This window comes from Lissotriton vulgaris, chromosome 3_2 (genome assembly GCF_964263255.1).
Source record: "Lissotriton vulgaris chromosome 3_2, aLisVul1.2, whole genome shotgun sequence".
Classification (NCBI taxonomy): Eukaryota; Metazoa; Chordata; class Amphibia; order Caudata; family Salamandridae; genus Lissotriton; species Lissotriton vulgaris.
The window spans coordinates 119338303-119355841 of record NC_141690.1 but is presented as its reverse complement, the minus strand read 5'-3'; the positions used below and the strand labels follow the sequence as shown (position 1 = coordinate 119355841).

General features: G+C 46.3%; 1 protein-coding gene across 1 annotated transcript in view; it reads right to left on the bottom strand.

Annotated features, from left to right (window-relative positions):
• The window catches only part of BOD1L1 (biorientation of chromosomes in cell division 1 like 1), a 449046-nt gene extending 436709 nt beyond the window's left edge, over positions 1-12337 (bottom strand). Inside the window, exon 1 of the mRNA XM_086964081.1 lies at positions 12091-12337. Within this exon, the coding sequence (XP_086820207.1) occupies positions 12091-12207 (117 nt within the window). The 5' untranslated portion in view covers positions 12208-12337. The remainder of the gene's footprint in view (positions 1-12090) is intronic.
• Between the last annotated feature and the right edge of the window lie 5202 nt (positions 12338-17539).

Here is a 17539-nt window from a genome sequence, read left to right as displayed (position 1 = left end):
GATATTCCATTCTGAATATGTTTGAGAAATACTAACATACATCAACATGTTACTAAATGATGCTGCAAAGATATGGTACCTAAAATCTTACAGTAGTTTAGCTAAATGTTTTCTTTTCTTACATGCATTGTTTGTGAACGTTTTATTTTGAAATTAAAGAATCATCACTCTTGCTTTATAGCTTCTGCAAATATTTGCATATAAATCAAAGAGGATTCTGAGTGCATTATACACAGCCTCATATTACTAAACTTTGAAAATGTGTGTGCACTTTTATACTGGAACCACAGTCAGTAGTGCAGGCTGAGCTTAAAACATTTACTTTTAGTGCTCAACCTAATAATAAAGCGGTACAAAAGGGGGTGGTGATGGACGGAGCATCTGAATCAATCAAACACTCACACCCAGTCAAAATATCTGGGTTTAATCAATCACCGTTCTTTAGCCCACTCTGCAAGCCATGTCTTACCTGGACCGGAAACAAGCTTCCGAGGACCGGTTTCTGGCATTCCAGCCGTCTTCAGCCCGGCTTGCTTGAATCCAGTGGCAAAGTGAGCAAGGGACTCACGTCTGAGCATACCCTGCCACACTTATGGCGGCCAAAAGCGGTACAAAAGGGGGTGGTGATGGACGGAGCATCTGAATCAAACAAACACTCACACCCAGTCAAAAGATCTGGGTTTAATCCATCACCGTTCTTTAGCCCACTCTGCCACCCCAGTTCAGACATGGCTATATGCAAATCAGTCTGGCCCTGTGCCTCATGGGAACAGTCCAGCCCGAACTGCCAAGCCATGTCTTCCCTGGACCGGAAACAAGCTTCCGAGGACCGGTTTCTGGCATTCCAGCCGTCTTCAGCCCGGCTTGCTTGAATCCAGTGGCAAAGTGAGCAAGGGACTCACGTCTGAGCATACCCTGCCACACTTATGGCGGCCAAAAGCGGTACAAAAGGGGGTGGTGATGGACGGAGAATCTGAATCAATCAAACGCAGTTTGATTGATTCGGATGCTCCGTCCATCACCACCCCCTTTTGTACCGCTTTTGGCCGCCATAAGTGTGGCAGGGTATGCTCAGACGTGAGTCCCTTGCTCACTTTGCCACTGGATTCAAGCAAGCCGGGCTGAAGACGGCTGGAATGCCAGAAACCGGTCCTCGGAAGCTTGTTTCCGGTCCAGGGAAGACATGGCTTGGCAGTTAGGGCTGGACTGTTCCCATGAGGCACAGGGTCAGACTGATTTGCATATAGCCATGTCCGAACTGGGGTGGCAGAGTGGGCTAAAGAACGGTGATGGATTAAACCCAGATCTTTTGACTGGGTGTGAGTGTTTGATTGATTCAGATGCTCTGTCCATCACCACCCACTTTTGTACCAACCTAATAATAAAGGCTTTGCCGTACTGAACCATATATACAAGTTTGAACAGCATTAACACACATATTACATATAATTAATTACCTTAATTGTAAGTACCTTAATTGTAATTAAGTAACTTAATTGTAGAGAATTCCCTTCCCTGATCCACAATGAGGTACTGTAAACTGGCAGCCAAAGGTTTGTGCTGCAGGGGGTTGGGCCTACTTGTCCCAAGGACAAAATGCACATTCAAACTTGTTGCCCTTGACCCCAAACAATATGTCCCGGGCATCGGGCTATAGGAATTCCACATCCCTGGGTCCTGGTGTCTCACAGCAAATATAGATTAAACAGTACCTGATTCACTGGATATGTTATGGGAGTGCATTCATTACATCCAGATAGGGCAACAACAGTGTAAACAACTCATCTTCATAGAACAGGTACATCTTGGGCATAAACAGTGCAAGCATCCATCCTTCGGAGGACAAACACAGCTACAGCAGCGCAAGACACACGCCATTCATGCTGCAGCAGTGCGAGCTTTGCTTCCTCGCATAACACCTATAGCAATGCAGTAGCAAAATAAGCTACCTTCTATCACAAAAGGCAGCAATTGAAGTCTTCCATCCATTCCCTGCAGAACAGACTATTGAAAGCCACATGGGTGATATTCCACGTCTGTATCCTGAGAGTCCTGTTGGTGACACTCGGGGACCCGCTGTCACTGCTTTAACTCCTGGTGTCATATCCTGCAGAGTTGCTGCTGTTAATTCCTTTCGATCCTACTGATGACATTCAAATTTTCAAGGAATATTAGATTTCAAAGGCTGAGCCCTTGCTATAGGAATACAGAGGCCTACCCTATTCATGGAGTGAAAGAGAAAAGAGGGAGCAGCAGGTGACCAGTATGGCCCATTTAAAAACAGAAAGGCACCAAAAAAAACACATTCCTATGCTGCCCTTTCGCTTTCCTCTCACCATTGTCCTTCTGTCTCTGCATTCCCGCTCTTTATTGGATATTCCTTGGTCTACATCATTCTCCCTCTACCCAGCCTCTCCCTCTATCCATTCTATCTTTTCCTTATTTGTCATTTTCTTTCCCTCCCCCTCTCATGCGCGCCTCTTCGGCTCACACTTCTATTTCTTGGCAGTCTCTTCTCAGTTTCTCATTTTACCTTCATTTGTCTTTCATTTTTAGGTCGAGCCTTTACCATTCCGCAGGAATGGGAAATGGGGAGAATTCAAGTCGGCTATTTTCTCTTCAAACCAAAGGGCTTTCAGCCCGCGGTTTTCATGCAGTGCCCGTCAACATGCACGCGCATCGCATGCAAGCCCAGCCCAGTCCTCCCCTCATTCACGCCCACCCACCAGGCTCTCCCGCCCCCATCAGGCTTCTCTCCCAATCCGCATGCAAGCCCAGCCCAGTCCTCCCCTCATTCACGCCCACCCACCAGGCTCTCCCGCCCCCATCAGGCTTCTCTCCCAATCCGCATGCAAGCCCAGCCCAGTCCTCCCCTCATTCACGCCCACCCACCAGGCTCTCCCGCCCCCATCAGGCTTCTCTCCCAATCCGCCTGCCTCCCCTCGCGCATTCACGCCTCCCACCAGGCTTTCCCGCCCCCATCCGGCGTTTCATTTTTTTGTTTCTGGTGCACGTCGCGTTTCTCCTGTCCGAGTGCTCGTTTTGGCTTCCCAGGTCCCAGTTTATTGATCGCCTGTTTTTCCGTTTATCCTGCCCCCTTATCAGTTATTGTGCAGTGCAGCGTCCTGGGAGCTTGTTTGTCTGATCCCCGCTGCGTGGTATGTGCCGTCCGGGACTCCTCTGGCCGAGTCTGTAATGTGAGCTTCCAGGGGTGATTTTGCCAGGGCCTCCTTCCGGTCTGTTAAGCCCTCTTCACCTGCACTTCCGCCCAGCCCGCTGTGTACTGGAAGCCGCTGCTCACTGTCGCGATGCAGGCCGCTGATCTCTTCCAATCGCGCTATGCGTTCCCGTCGTCGGTTCGTTCCTGGATATCTGGTGCATCAAGCAGGCATGCATTCCTGAATCAACACTGCATGACCCAGTTTGTGGTAATTAGGTCACGGCAGGCTACCCGTGACCTAACCCACGCCCATCCTTTCCCACGTCGGACATTCTACAGTGCGTGATGTCTGTCGAAACGTGCAGCTCCGCGTGTAAACCGCTCCAGAAGGTTCTAGGGCCTCAGTGAAGGTTAGTGCCAGTAAGTCTCTTACCTTGCTTTAAACTAGGCGATACCCTAGGGTGACGATACCTGGAGGGAAAGCTACGTGTGCAGAGTGCTATGTAAATGAGCTTCTGGGTGACTGGGCTCCTTCACAGCACCATGCAGATACACACAATGGACCACACACTGCGATTGACGTGCGGTTTTGCAATTTAAAGTGCGGCACAAGTTTGAGGTTCACAAGCAATATAAAGGATTACTGACGTGACATAAAGTACAACTTCAATAATTTACTGCATGCAACCCAGTTTTTTACAACAATATTTGTAATGTCTTCGGTTGTCTGGTGACGTCCACATACAAGATTGAGAGTTAAAGATTTGAATCATTTGTGGGTTGTAGAACACGACGCCAACGTGCACGGCAACTTGTTTTAACAAAGTGAACTTTTGTGCCCGTTTCTGTCACTTAAATTCCTTGTGCCATCCCCACCACCACTACCACCCACCCATCGCTGCCTGTTAATTTTAGTGGGTCGGCGCCATTGCCGCTGTTTCCCGTTTATTTTGAAAATGCATTCCATTGGCAGTAGGATCGGCACTTGCAATTTTGCTTTTCGTTTTGGAAGGACCCTTACTAAATATATGCAGCAGTTGCTGCCCTGAAGCAGCAGTGGTTTCATTTTTATTTTAGGTTTTGTCAGAGCAGTAATCTATTTATGAGTGCCTCAGTTCATTGTGTTTTGTGGCTCACCCTCAACCCCCCACTCACCCTCACTCACCCTCAACCCCTCACCCTCACTCACCCTCAACCCCTCCCCCTCACCCTCACTCACCCTCACTCACTCACCCTCACTCACCCTCACTCACCCTCACTCACCCTCACTCACCCTCACTCACCCTCACCCACCCTCAACCCCTCACCCTAACTCACACTCACTCCTCACTCACCCTCACTCACCCTCACTCACCCTCACTCACCCTCACTCACCCTCACTCACCCTCACTCATCCTCACTCACCCTCAACCCCTCACCCTCACCCACCCTCAACCCCTCACCCTAACTCACACTCACTCCTCACTCACCCTCACTCATCCTCACTCACCCTCAACGCCTCACCCTCAACACCTCACCCAATCTCACACTCACCCTCACTCACCCTCACGCTCACTCACTCTCACTCACCCTCAACCCCTCAACACCCTCAACACCTCACTCACCCTCAACACCTCACTCACCCTCAACACCTCACTCACCCTCAACTCCACAGTCACCCTCACACGCACTCACCCTCAACTCCTCACCCTCACACTCACACACTCACACCCCCTCACTCACACTCACACACACTCAATGACAATAACTCACACTCAGACTCACACACCCTCACGCTCACACACCCTCACCATCACCCACCCTCACACCCCCTCACTCACACTCACTCACACTCAATGACAATACCTCACACTCACCCTCACTCACCCTCAACGCCTCCACCTCAACTCCTCACCCGCACTCACCCTCAACACCTCACTCACCCTCAACACCTCACTCACCCTCAACACCTCACTCACCCTCAACACCTCACTCACCCTCAACTCCACAGTCACCCTCACACGCACTCACCCTCAACTCCTCACCCTCACACTCACACACTCACACCCCCTCACTCACACTCACACACACTCAATGACAATAACTCACACTCAGACTCACACACCCTCACGCTCACACACCCTCACCATCACCCCCCATCACCCTCACACCCCCTCACTTACACTCACTCACACTCAATGACAATACCTCACACTCACCCTCACTCACCCTCAACGCCTCCACCTCAACTCCTCACCCGCACTCACCCTCAACACCTCAATCACCCTCAACACCTCACCCTCAACACCTCACCATCACTCACCCTCAACACCTCACTCACCCTCAACTCCTCACTCACCCTCAACACCTCACTCACCCTCACTCTCACTCATCCTTACTCACCCTCAACACCTCACCCTCATCTACGCAACGCCACTCATCTACTAAAAGACACTCAACTACGCAACGCCACTCAACTACGCAATGCCACTCAACTATGCAACGCCACTCAACTACGCAACGACACTCAACTACGCAACGCCACTCACACATGCAACGCCACTCACACATGCAACGCCACTCACACATGCAACACCACTCACACATGCAACGCCACTAAACAACGCAACACCACTCAACTACGCAACGACACTCAACTACGCAACGACACTCAACTACGCAACGACACTCACACATGCAACACCACTCACACATGCAACGCCACTAAACAACGCAACACCACTCAACTACGCAACGCCACTCAACTACGCACACATGCAACGCCACTGCCACATGCAACGCCACTCACACATGCAACGCCACTCACACTGCCAACGCCACTCACACAGGCAACGCCACTCACACAGGCAACGCCACTCACACAGGCAACACAAATCACACAGCCAACGCCTCACACACAGGCAACACCTCTCACACACGCAACGCCACTCACACACGCAACGCCACTCACACACGCAACGCCACTCACACACGCAACGCCACTCACACACGCAACGCCACTCACACACGCAACGCCACTCACACACGCAACGCCACTCACACACACAACGCCACTCACACACGAACAACACTCACGTTGCCAATAGATCGCGCAGTACGACAGGTGGAACTATTACAATGGCAAATAACAATGCCTTTCACTGTTGTTATCATTTAGAATACATAAAGGGCTTTGTCATTTACACAACCAATAGCTCAAACTTTCCTACTGCGAGACCTATTGGCAACGCCAGTGCTTGTTTCTCTTATCCTCAATGCCTTACAACTCATCATTCACATCTGCCTCGGTCACCCCCTTCTGTGTAAATTGAACCCATTATAAACTACACACATCTGTCAGACTCTTCTCATTTTACCCTATTCAACCATGTATCTCTCACACACTCCTCTTGTTCTTACTTGGCTCTACTACTTCTATCGCTGCCTCCACAAACTAGGGCCTGTCACTGCCTTCCTTTTGGTAAATGCATGAGCATCCCACTTACTCTTCTCAATCTTCTACCGTCTTTTTAGTATCTCACAATCTCCTCTATCACACTCTCCATTCACTTAACCATTTCTGTCTATACTCTGATATACTATTCTTTCTATCCTTCCGCTTACTGACAGTCAACTCCCCATCTGATCACATACATTCCTCTGTCCTCTCATGACTTCCTTCCACATATCTTCAAGTCTCACCTTCTTCTCACCATTCTCTTAAAGACTCTTTTCTGTACCACACACTCCTGTTACATCTCATTTTTATTCACATGCACTCTTGCCTCGCTATGAAATGCTACTCACAAACTCATTCACCAATTCCATTCCCTCTTTCAAATCCTCCTTTCCCTCACAACCCCCACTTACCCTTCTCACACACAACTTCCCTCACAGTATGCCTTCTCTTCCTCGTATCATTCTCTTTTTTCTCTCCTTTCTCACAAGCACTTTCACTTTTTTGCTCTCCCTGTTGAATAGATGTAATACTAAAAGATGGCTGAGTTTATATGTTCGCTATCACCAGGTCAAATTATATTAAAAATGATGCTGACATAAACAAAGCTGTGTTACACAATATGACAGTATCAACTTAGAGCAGGGGTCTCTAACTTTTTTTTACAATAAGAGCTACTTAAGTTCAGTAGTAATTATCATGAGTTACTATTATTTTTTGTGTTGCAATAATGTTCAGACAAATATACATTACTGGCTCCCATATAAAATAATACTAGCAGTGACCACCTCAGCTCAAACAGGAACGGTGCCATTAATAATGTAAAAAAAGTGTTGTCAATGTGGAATGACTGTATATGGGTAACACATATCAGCAATAGCTGTAACGCCCCAGCACCAAATTAATTTAAAAAAAAATAAGTCTCCCCAGCGCTAAATGATTTAGCAATTAATAGCAGTAAATGTATTTTAGAAATTCATCTATTTTTCTTCAAACAACAGCATACAAGTTCTGAAAATACATACACCTACGTCTCATATATACAAGTATACATTTTGATATTTATATGTTAATACAACCAAGCAAAATCTTTACATTAGTAGGCAAATTTGCACACAGGAGAGCTACTAATGGATAGCTGGGAGCTACAGGTAGCTCACATGCTACTCGTTGGAAAAGGCTGACTTAGAGACACTGCTGAGGAGGTCTGAAGAGAAAATCTTATGCTGAATGGCAAACAAGGCAATACAGTGATCTTTTTGAAACAAAAAATAGGTATTTAGTAGGGAATTTGGAGCAAAATGAAATGTTGGGGTTATTAACAAATTACTGGAGTTTGTTTTAAAACTTTAGTTTTCCAATATTGAAAAGTAGCCCTCACCTTGTAGTTCACTGGTATAGACCTTTACCTCCTATGGCATTGGTATAGAGCAACCCTGTCACAGTCCAAGTACCTAAGCTCTAGCCAGGCACAAAGGTGGCGACCTCTTCAACAAATGTTAGCAAATACAACAGATCTCGCCTAGAAGACCTACAATTTAGACATGCTTGTGGCTGCTGTGCAGCATGAAAAAAGAGGCAATGATACGGCCGCTGCATTATTTTGTAGCAGTGTGCCTGCGTTCAACATGTATGAGCATGGTAACAAAAGGATGCGTTTTATCTACCAATCCAACATAAATCAGTAAATTTATAAAAAGTAGCACAAAAGCACTGTTTGAAAGCAAGGAGCGAAAGCGTGCTTGATAGATAAATAAATAAACAATGGAGGAGCAGTTCAGTGAAGAGCCGGAGGTAAATCAACACTGGGTTGAGAAGAGAAGCAAGAAGTAGGAGAGAAAACTGGCAAAAGAGAACAACATGAAGCTCAGAGAGGGGCAGAAGAACAAGGGCGAGAGAGCTCAACACAGATTCAGGAGGGAGAGGGAATCACAGGGGCACAGAGAGCAGAGAAAACAGTCAACAGGAAACTGCTACGATTTATTTAAGAGAATGCAGTCCTCGACCAGTCTCAATCCAGACTCCGAAGCAACCACAGCACAGAGACCGCCCTACCCGCCTCCACAGACGACATCCGCACCCTCCTGGACCAAGGCCACTCCACAGCCCTCATCCTACTTGACTTATCAACGGCCTTCGACACTGTCTCCCACCGCACACTAGTCACCGCACTACACAACGCAGGCATACAAGGAACAGCCCTGGACTGGATCCGATCATTCCTCACAGGAAGAAGCCAAAGGATCAGACTCTCACCCTTCCTCTCAGACCCCACGAAAATCACCTGCAGAGCCCCACAGGGTTCATCCCTGAGCCCCACCCTCGTCAACATCTACAAGGCCCCCTTCACAGCCATCGTCCGATAACATCGTATCCTACGCCGACGACACCCAGCTCATCCTCTCCCTCACCTAAGACCCCCACCATTGCCAAACTCAACTTTCAGAATGGAATGCAAGACGTCACAGTTTGGATGACCAACAGCTGCCTGAAGCTCAACGCCCGAGAAGACAGAGGTCCTCGTCACCACCCCATCTGCATAGAACGGCTTCTGGTGGCCGACCGCCCTCGGAAGCCCACCTACCTCCTCAGACCACGGCAAGAACCTCTGCTTTGTAATCGACTCATCACTCACCATGAACCGACAGGTCAACGCCGTCACCTCCAGCTGCTTTAACACCCTCTGCATCCTCTGCAAGACCTTGAAATGGATCCCCCCTGAGTCAAGGAAGACAGGCACCCACGCACTCATCTCCAACAGACTAGACTATGGAAACGCACTCTACGCCGGCATCAACTAGTCCCTACTCTGCAAACTCCAGGCAATACAGAACACCGCCCCTAGACTCGTCCTCTGCATCCCCCGACACGAACACATCAGTCAATACCTACGAAGTCTCCACTGGCTCCCCGTGGAGCAGAGAGTCACTTTCAAAATCCTCACTCACACCTACAAATGCCTAACAACGGATCCAAATACCTCAACAACAGAATCAACTTCTACGTACACAAAAGAAACGTCCGATCTTCCAACCTCGTACTGGCCGAAACCCAGCGCATCCACAGAGCCAGAGCAGGCGGAATATCCTTTTCTTACATTGCCGCCAAGACCTGGAATGAGCTACCGGCAGACATTGAGTGCGCCCCCTTCTTTGAACACCTTCAGAAGACCCTATACCTGGCTCTTTGGCTAAACAGATCTGCGGATCCCCCCCCCCCACCGCCAGCCCCCATCCCCCTCAGCACTTTGAGACACTCACAGGAGAGTAGCCTGCTTACAATTCCCTGATTGATTGTTGATGGTGAAAAAAGCACGATGGAGACAGCTGGAAAACACACACTCTCATGAAGTGCTCGAACAAAAAAAAGTTGTTCTCTAAAAGTGAGCATAGGAAAGAGAGGGATAAAATGTCAATTCTCCATCGGAGGACCAAACACAAAATTGACAACAGAGCAGTCTAACAAGAAACGGCCAAACGAGAGTGACAGAACGCCAACCAATGGTAAGCAATGGACAGGCTTCTAGTCCCTATATTTTACAGGTAAGTCAACAATATGTCTTTCACAAATAGGCCCAACTTAAAAATTATTTGAGTGACAACGCACCAGGTGCTCTGTAATCCCAGCCTTGGTGTTACAACTGCTCAAATTGTTGATGACTGACACTGAGTGGCATGATTGGTTATAGTACAGCGGAAAACAAGGGGCATCCAGCTGGATCCCGGATCTGGCAGTTTTTATTGAGCTTGAACTCGTATCCAGCCTGGACCCAGTGAATTATGCTGAATTATTCCCCATGTAATTTGTAGACACTGGGACATATTCATCAGGACCTGCACATTGCCTGCTTCTCCTTCAGAGTATCAAATTGCAAGATGTGAGGGGGTCTTTATAATTTTCACTTTCAGCTGGGCCCAAAACAAAGGCCTAATTTAAAAGGACATCAGCTGGCCACCATCCAGGCTGTGAGGTGTCTGGAGCCTGTAACCTTGATGCCAATGCAATGGAGGGAAACAAAGGCACACAGCTTGGAATCAATTTACAAGTACTTAGGAGAAACTATGGTTTGGAGGTAGGCTTTTGACGTTGTTCAACCAATTTATGTAATATGAATGCACAGTAAGAATGTCGGTCGATTTTTTTGTCTGAATGAATTTTTATACACAACACTTTAATTGGGAAATATTTTTAAATATTTTAAAGCACAGCTTATTCCGTTGTAGGGTGTCAGATCGCTTTACATCACAGAAAAATATTTCAAGTGTGTAAATCAATGTACAAGATATGATACATAACACAGTGAGGGTTATAATATATTACCCGTGCTGGTAGGCATAATATTTTAGGAGAGCATGCTGAAAAGAAACAGTCAGGATTTACAACATGAAGCAGTGATTGGGGCTGTCTGTACAAACAATACTTTATTACTACCCAACGAAGGCCTTCTCAGAACACCCAGAATAATGAACACACTGAACAAAACAACAAGGATCTAAATCATTGCCTCGCAGTTTGCATACAGCTCTTTGAAGCCGATTCATAGCGCACATTAGTATACTAGAAACAATGCAATTTATGAACTGTATTCACAATATGATCTCTGTGACAAAAGCAAGTAACCTGCTTACCTATCAACTTAAGAAATATGTGATCTACATGGTGTGTGGTGTGCTTTAAACACAAGTATATCAACCCTATGTCTTATTCATCAAATTGTCTGTCAAACCTGACTAGACCAAATATCTTTCCAGGAAGTGAATTAACCCCCAGTTATCTTACTGTAAATATTAGACCCAGAAAAACGGCATACACACAAAGATATCTGCAGTCAGTATCTTAACTCTGCAATTTATTTTTAATGCAGCCTCTTTGTGAACAATTAAGCCAGAACAGATTTACTATCACATTTTTCATTGTTGCCAATCTAGTTGCAGCGGTTTAGAAAAAAAAATCTATAAATTGACTGTCAGACTCCTCCCCTCGTTAGTCCATCCCCTTTCACCTCCCACACCTTGACCCCACAATTTATGGGTTCCCGGGGAACATGTTTTCAAATTACAGCACTTAGTTCAGATGTACCTACCACCAGGCCCGAACAGATTACCATCAAGAATAGCTGGCAAGTTTCCGAGGTCCGTGAGTGGCGTGCTGTGCCAGCACAGGGATTTCTTTGAAATGTGGGACTTGTAGTCTTGTTTTACAATACAATTAACAAGACCAAAAGTCCCACATTTCAAAGAAATCTACACTGGAGCAGCAAATCACGCATTAACCAGACAGATCCCTGCTCCTTAACCAGCAAACAACGGCTGCCAAACAAGGGTCACACTCACGTTGTTTTGTCCCGACTACCACTAGGACCAATTGTCTGCTAGCAATACCCTATACCAACATTTCCCTTGGCCCACTCCCCCAAGATACAAATGCCCTCCTCCCATGTAAAGCTGCTCATTCAGCCCCTGTTCACGGTTTAGAACCCCACGTGCCCTGTCACCTTGGTATCCACATCAGCCAGACAGTCCCTGCGGAACTGATCGAACAGGCCTTGGCTCTTGAGGCGGTTTACGATCTGCGCCACCAACTTCGGGTCCCCAGGCTGCGGGTTAGCCATTGCGGCGAATTGCGCCGTTTAAATACTGGGCATGGCAGAGTGGGAAGGCTCCGCTGTCTTCACTACTAGCAGCCTCGAAACTCCTCAAACCCTAAAGCTGTCAGCGCTGCGAAGAGCGACCCCGTGACCCGGAATCCGAAGGTGATTGTTGACAAACAACGACTACTCACTTCCGCCTAAACGCCTTCTCTGAGACAGTAGCTGAAGAAACGCAGCGACCCCTACCGATAAAAAGCAAGCCCGACCCACATAGGATGGCGATCACATGCTCTGTTCGTCCATCGTAAACCTCTTCCCCACAGCTCCCCGGTCTAGTTTTAGACCAGTCTGCGCATTTATTTATGCGCTTTTATATAGCGCGGACTTTACCCGAAGGTGTCAGAGCTAGGGTGACCAACCGTCCGTAAATTTCACGGACAGTCCGTAAATTGGACCTCACGTCCGTTGTCCGTGAGGATCCTTTTTACGGACGCCTTTTGTCCGTCATTTTGGCCATCGCAGGGGAGCAGCACTGCTCCCCTGCGAGAAGCCTTGCACCTTGATGGGGCCGCTGAGCACACCTTCCCGAGCAAAGAACAGCCCCTCCCCGCCCATTGTCATTCTGTTTGGGGCTGACGATTGCCACATACAGAATGACAATGGGCCCGTCTGGAGTGTTACTGAATGCGGTGGGCCTCCTCCTGCCCCGGTCTAGGGCAGCGCATTTTGTTAGTTGAAAGGAATGTGCAAACACACAAATGCTGCTCCAGAATCCAGTTCATTCAAAGAAGCTGGTGAAACAAGTTGAGAAGAAGGGGCCCGGGCTAGAGTTCTTTCAGACTCATCATTTTAGAAAAGTGCAGTTTCAATATTATATTGAACAAAGCCATGGTTGCTTCATTTTTAGTTTATGCATCTAACAACCATTGGCAAAGCCAATACTTCTGACTTGTTGTAGGTGTAACGTTACTTGTTATTTATCTGGATACAATGACAGAAGAGGCAAAATACCAGTTCAGTGGCACACTATTCTAAAGCTAAACCCAGATTTTTAGTTTAGGTGTTTTAAGCCCCGCCCTTAATTACATCGAACACCCCCTTTTGAGAGACTCCCCCCCCCTTTTTTTTCATCCCGCTTAAAGCCCTAGAAACAACACCATATCGCAGTCACCTCATGTCCTAGCACTGTGCATCATGCATGACTCATGCCTTCTACTTTTTCAAATTGCCTTTGTGCAGTGGCATAGTGAACCCTCCGCCACCCCACCCCTTGCTTTAGGAACTACAGCAAGTGTGACATTTTTGATGGGTCTCTTCTGTCTGGAACCCTGCAGACGAAGGCTCAGCTCATAATTAATATGAAAAGGTTGGCGAGTGAGTACGTGAAGGGATGGATGGATGGATGGATGGATTGGTGAATGGATTTTTGAAAAGGTGAATAGATGGATAATAGGCGAAAGGATGGATGGATGGATGAGTGAAAGGGTGGATGATCGGTGAGTGAATGGGTGGATGGATGAGCGAAAGGCTGGATGAGTGATAGGGTCAATGGATGGATTCATGAGTGGATGAGTAGAAGGATGGGTGGATGGATGGAAGGAAGGATGGCTAATTGAAAGGGTCAATGGAGAGAGAAAGGGAGGATGGGTGGATGACTGAAAAGGTGAATGGGTGTAAGGATGAGTGACTGGATGGATGAGTAAGTGAAAGGATAGCTGGAAATGGCTGGATGGAAGAGTGGATGGATTAGTGTACGGATGGATAGGGTGAAAAGGTGGATGGATGGATGAGTGAAAGTGTGGATGGAGGGATGGATGAGTGAAATGATGACTGGAAGGATACACAATGGCTAGGTTTGCAAATTGATGAATATATTTGGATATAAATGGGATTACTTATATACTATTGCGCGACCTCCATTGATGTGTCTGTAAAACTTACCTTTTGTCCCGAAGATTTGTCCTGAATTTTGATCCCCTGTCCTGAATTGTTGTCCTGAATTTTGACCTTTTGTCCTGAATTTTTACACTCACCGTCCTGAATTTGCACCCATGACAGTTGGTCACCCTAGTCAGAGCACTTCACAATAGGAACAGAACTGATACATGAGAACATTACAAGTGAACAAATTACAAAAGCAAACGCTAAGTTACATGAGGCAAAAGTGACAATCGTGAGCAAACAAATACAAGAGGTAGCAAACGGTGCATTACAAGAGGAAAAAGTGACGTGTGCAGGTTACAAAAAGTAGAGGTAAAATACTGCAATACATGGCAGACACTCAAACATAAGAACAAACGTTACGTAGGCAATGGTGGCACTTGTGCAAGTATCGAAAGCAAACAAAATGTAAGAGGTAGCAAACAGTGTGTTACAAGAGAAAAGTGACGTGTGCATGTTACAAAAGAGTACCAAACACATGTAAAAGGGTAATACTGCAATAGATGGCAGACTCTCAAACCACAAGAACACACCGGGAAAGCACTTCCATAGTCATGGAGAATAGAATTTTCTATAAAAGGTCTTCCTTCAGATAATAGAGAGGGCATGAATAAAATTTGGAAGTGTCTTTGAAGGAGGAGAACTTTGAGGTCAGTTTTGAAGGCCTGGGAGGATAAGGTGGTCCGGAGCTGAGGCGGAAGTGAGTTCCAGATTCTCACTGCATTGCCTGAAAAGGATTGGGCCATCAATCTTTCCTTCTTGAAAGTGGGAGTATCAAGCAGTACATTTTCCGCATTTCGTGATGGTCTAGAGCTCCAGAGAGTTTCAGTTTATTCACCAGGTAGCGAGGAGAGGAGGAGTGCAAGGCTTTGTGGGTGATGCAGGCAGTCTTGTAGATAGATCTTGCCTCGATGGGAAGCAAGAGGAGGGTGGATAGCATGGGTGTTATGTGGTCGCTTCTTTTGTACCCATAAATGAAACACGTGTACTTAACTCCAGGGATAGAGAGTGGCGTACAGTGGGTTGCGCTAATAAAGAGGGGGAAGAGGAAGAAGGGGCGAGGGTTTGTAGCGAAACAGTTGGGGAGGGAGAAATTTATGAAACAAAAAGAAACACTAATCAGAAACACACACCCTACAACCAGGGCACAACTCCTCAATAAGCATTTGCAATGCAATCGGTTGGAGCTATTGGCGTGTTGCAGATGACAATGTTTCTTTGTCATAGCTGCTAAGGTTTCAGATTGCTATGTGTGACATTTTCATAATTTAAGTGTAATTATGAGTGACATTTCAACAACTATGAGTGCCACTTTCTTGTGCGCAAAATCAAGCAATGAAGACGAGGGAAACAAATACATATCAGAAATTACACCCATTTGAGCAAAATGACTGCACCAGGAAAGGCACATTTTCACATCGTAGGAAGTCAGTGCAAAGGGTGAAGATCATGATTTACAGCATAGCCACCACGTTTTCAGATTAGTTATGTATGACATTTCCATTGCTTGTTCTTGTTGGGTTTGAGGCTTTTGGATAAAAAGAGGAAACAAGTGAAGGTTTGGCTGGTGTGAAGGAGGCAAAGTTGTGGGGGAGGAAAAGTTGTCGGCTGCTGACGGGTACTACTGTGGTGATCTGTCGGGTGCACCGCTTCTCAGCACAACAGCTGTTCTTATTTTCTGCATTTTGCCCACGGAAGACAAAGCCAAATTAAACGCAAACCCTTTGGGTTTGGTGGTGGCAGTTGCTGTGCATGAGGGTAAAACAAACATTTTGTTTACCAAGAAAAGTTCACAGGGAGTGTTAATGGTTTCTCTTGCCATTCCTGAACTTTTCGGTCAACAGGTGTGACCTTTGGCAGGCAGGAGTGACTCTGCGTCTGCACTGGGCACTGGGGCGGGTGCATTATTAAGTACAGATGCTACCCACATTAGCACACATACACACAAGCCATTTGCACTCATGTTTAATTGTCCATTAGATGCCATTCTCCGCCCAGCCCATATAGGCGCTGAGCACTCTGCACCCATTGATCGTAACCGACCTCACTCTGCGGATCCAGTCCTTTTAGACATTACCACCAGCTTAATATAGATCTTGGGCTAGAAATGGAAGCAATCATGCCTAAAATAAATACAGGTAGATAAGTCGAAAGGCCAGTTTGCCAGACGAAGACTGTGAAAAGCCGGTGGAGGTGTGGGAGAGTCAGTAACATTAGCCATGCCTGTCAACAACAACTACTGTAGCAGGGTTTCCGTTCTCCCACAGAACTGTGCATAGAGATCTAGAACCTCAGTGAGTTAGGATGATCCAAAACTCATCTCAGTGTCAGAAATCCCCTTACCTAGCTAGCTACAGTGTCTCATGGCTCATTATGGAATGATCCATGTCTTAGACAAACCAGAACATGAACTTTAGAATACCTCAGGAATCGTGGAACACATGAACACTCTTTCGTTATATAATCATTTCAAACCAAAACTGAGAGTCAAAGAACACAAGTGCAAGTTTGAAATATTTATTATTCAATGCAAAGTTCTCAAACGCAGTATCTTGTATAATACCAAAATGCAGATTATAAAGATCAGAGTCAGCAGCATAGTCACTAATCCATAGTAAGCAAAAGGTGATAGCATTTTATAATGCAAAATCTATATAAATCTATATCACCTATATTTCGCGCACCCTATTTAGTATATTATTTTATATATAAGAAGGTCTCATTTGGGCTTTAGCAGGGCGGACCCATACCTCTAAATGTCAGTAGGAGTAGATCACATCAACAGCTACCAGCTCTCTTCATGCGCAGCACCAAGTGTCTACGTTCATTCCGTGTAACTCTATCTTAAACCCGCGTAGAGCCCAAAATGTTGGCATCAACATTATTTGTGTTATGTCTAATGTGGTGCGAGGATCAGGCCTCCAAGCAACCTTGTGTTAGGTTAATCTTAGAGTGTGCAGCTCTCAGTGTGCAGACAGTTGTACCAAGTGTACCAGGCAAAGCTGATAGCATATATTTCTTAAATAAATCACCTCACCGCTTCTAGGGTGAAAGCGACAACAACAAGTAGGTGTCGTGTGCAAAACTGAAGCCGAAGGAAAAACGGCTGTTTAAACATGTAATACACTCATGCTAACTTAACGCAATATATGTAACGAAGTATCCATATGACACCCCCCATTGATCCGAGCACCGTCAAACATAAGGGAAAAGGCAATCATAAACCAGATACACAAAATGAAAGCAAAGTTCAATAATTTTGAGCTAAAATAAGCCAAAAAAATATGTATGAATGAATATGTATGAATGCCTACAGTGGCCTCAAATCTAAAAATAAAAACAAAACTTTCGAACCAAAAGTCATCCGCCAGGTCTCAAAAATATGCAATGTAGGACCAGGTCGCATTAATTC